Here is a 2457-nt window from a genome sequence, read left to right on the forward strand (position 1 = left end):
AAGGAGAGTTATTGCCACTCACGCATGCGCAGTTTGTACGTGCTCGGCTGAAGTCTTTGCGGTGTGTTCCAGTCATGGTTCCAGTGCGACACATGGCAAAGACGCAGGAGAACACGCCGACGCAACAGTCGGCGTCAGTGTCAGCGAGTTCTCTGGTGACTGCTTGGTGTGTCAGGGCCTTAAAGGCCATTTGCTAAATGTTCACTTTAGTGTTTAAGGTTTCTTCCAGAGCAGAGGAAACAGTCACCAGCTTTATGAAATCCTTAAAGTTATATTTTTCTACCACCAGATGAATCGCGTTTTTTGGGACTGAACGTTCAAAAAGTTCTTTTTTTATCAATTTTATTTGTTCAGGTCTTTTAAACTAGTTTTGTTTTTTGGGGAAATGTCGGCCAATTTCGATTTAATGGCAAGTTTTTGCACTTTTTAAATTTTTTGTTTGCTGTTATTTGCAAATCAACTTTTTTTTGTCATTTTGTGTTTCTTTTTAGTCAACATGTTTATTCAACATTACATTAATCAGTTTGCAGCACATGATTCATATTTGATATCTTGATTCCAGTATTTATAGACATGTTTGAATCGTCAGAATATTCTCCCTTGATAATGAATTTCTCTACAGCTGTTCCTAAAGTCCCGTCAAGTGACCCTCGCTGCAGACGATGATGTCACTGGTAGTAAAAACTGTCGGTGACGGTGAAAACGTCGGACGTCCCTTCGTACGGCTTGAAGACGTCCTTCTTCTCTTTGAAGTTTCCGAAGTGTTTGATCCTGTAGGAGCCGCTGGGCGCTGCCGCCGGGACGAACCAATCCACGGTAGCTTTACTGCGCTGGAACGAACCCTTCAGCCAATGAAACCTGCAGAGAGACGTCCAACTCAAACACTGCAGGGGTCTAAATATGAATTTATTTACTTTGGTTCCTTTATTACTTTTTGCTGGACTAAAAACACACTTTGGGCTCATTTTTTAATATTTATACAATTTTTATTATTTTTGTCAAAATCATGAATTTCATTTTTATAACAAAAAGTTACTTTTATGATGCAGGACTTACTAAATTACACGCTAACGTACCTGGTTTCCCATGATGCATCAGTGTAAACGACCTCCCAGGTGTTTGTCCGGTTGTCGTGAATCTCAACAGTTACAAAAGTTTTATCTCTCTGTAACAGATGACAGGAACAAGGTTAGAGAGGACTGGAAAACAAAGACGGTAACAAAAAGAAATAAAGCAGATTTTGTTCTCACGATGTCTCCAGAGTTTCTTGGGTTTCCTGCTACGAACGTGACGGAGACAACATCCCCCTAAAACACATATTAAAGTATTTTAATTCATGTTTTTCCACATAGAAACAGAAGTGTGTCGTCAGCATAACGAGGGTATAAAACCTTTTTAGTGTAAAACCTAAAAGGGCGAATTAAAACAGTTTAATCCATAATCATTCAGATAGAAGCAGCAGGGTGTCGTCGGCATAACGACGGCCCAGTATGGAGCCCTGAGGGAAGCCACAGAGGACGATTTATGATTTTAAATGTCCCACCGGTCTGTAGACGGGGAGAACCTGCTGCAGGACGTCTCCGAAGCTGGTGTTCAAGGGTTTCCTGTCAATCCTCGGTGCAGGAAGCAGATTGAAGAGTTTCTCCGTAAAGAAAGGCGGCTCCGGGCCGACCGGCAGCTCCAACACCCGGTCCTGCACACAGACATCCAAACACCGTTAGTACCGTTGGTGTTCGAGGACTTAAGTTGTTTAGTTGTTTATATTTTGTCAAGTTAACATTAAGGCGTAATCTCAATAATGAAAGCGGGTTTTTTTGTCATTTTAACTCAAAACAGGATTAAAATAAATGGAGGAAAAACTATTTTTAATATCTCATGAACATTTTTTGCCAAAAAAATTCAATAATTTAAGAATAATAATTTAATAAATAACACATTAAAATTAAGGTTGGAATTTTCTTGAGGAATACATTTGAAATATTTAGAAAAAATGTCCAACTATTTAAGTTTTTTTCTAACTTTTCTCTTCTATTTGTACAAGTTCTTTTTGCAAATTATACCAACTTCAGTTTTTCTTAATAAAAATGCCAGTCTCACCTGTGCGATGGCTCGGGCCAGCCCTCTGTATTTCTGCAGGTACGCACTGAGCGTGTGCGGACCGTAGATGGTGGACGCGCCTTCGTACCGCTGCACCTGGAAAAAACAACAACAATGCACTGAGAATTATTTACACTTTGTTTGCCAGAAATCCTGTTTATTTTATTTTTTTCTGTGTGTCTTCTTCACAACTGAGCCTCTGCTGTTTGTACCTGGTACTCTTCGAAGGTGGTGATGTAGTGCGTGTAGCTGTTACTCAGGCCGGCGATCACCACCTCCGAGTCCCTGAACGCACCCTCCGACTGCAGCTCCTAACACGCACACACACACACACACACACACACACACACACACATTTTT

At 40.7% G+C, this 2457-nt stretch overlaps 1 protein-coding gene across 1 annotated transcript in view; it reads right to left on the bottom strand.

Annotated features, from left to right (window-relative positions):
* Positions 1–215: 215 nt before the first annotated feature.
* The window catches only part of asah2 (N-acylsphingosine amidohydrolase 2), a 5842-nt gene continuing 3600 nt past the window's right edge, over positions 216–2457 (bottom strand). Inside the window, exons 7-12 of the mRNA XM_010776830.1 lie at positions 2310–2408; positions 2098–2193; positions 1544–1693; positions 1251–1307; positions 1077–1165; positions 216–858 (exon numbers count right to left, since the gene is read on the bottom strand). Coding sequence (XP_010775132.1) covers positions 669–858; positions 1077–1165; positions 1251–1307; positions 1544–1693; positions 2098–2193; positions 2310–2408 — 681 coding nt within the window. The 3' untranslated portion in view covers positions 216–668. The remainder of the gene's footprint in view (positions 859–1076; positions 1166–1250; positions 1308–1543; positions 1694–2097; positions 2194–2309; positions 2409–2457) is intronic.

Source organism: Notothenia coriiceps, unplaced genomic scaffold, assembly GCF_000735185.1.
Source record: "Notothenia coriiceps isolate Sejong01 unplaced genomic scaffold, NC01 NC01_scaffold00017394, whole genome shotgun sequence".
Taxonomy (NCBI): domain Eukaryota; kingdom Metazoa; phylum Chordata; class Actinopteri; order Perciformes; family Nototheniidae; genus Notothenia; species Notothenia coriiceps.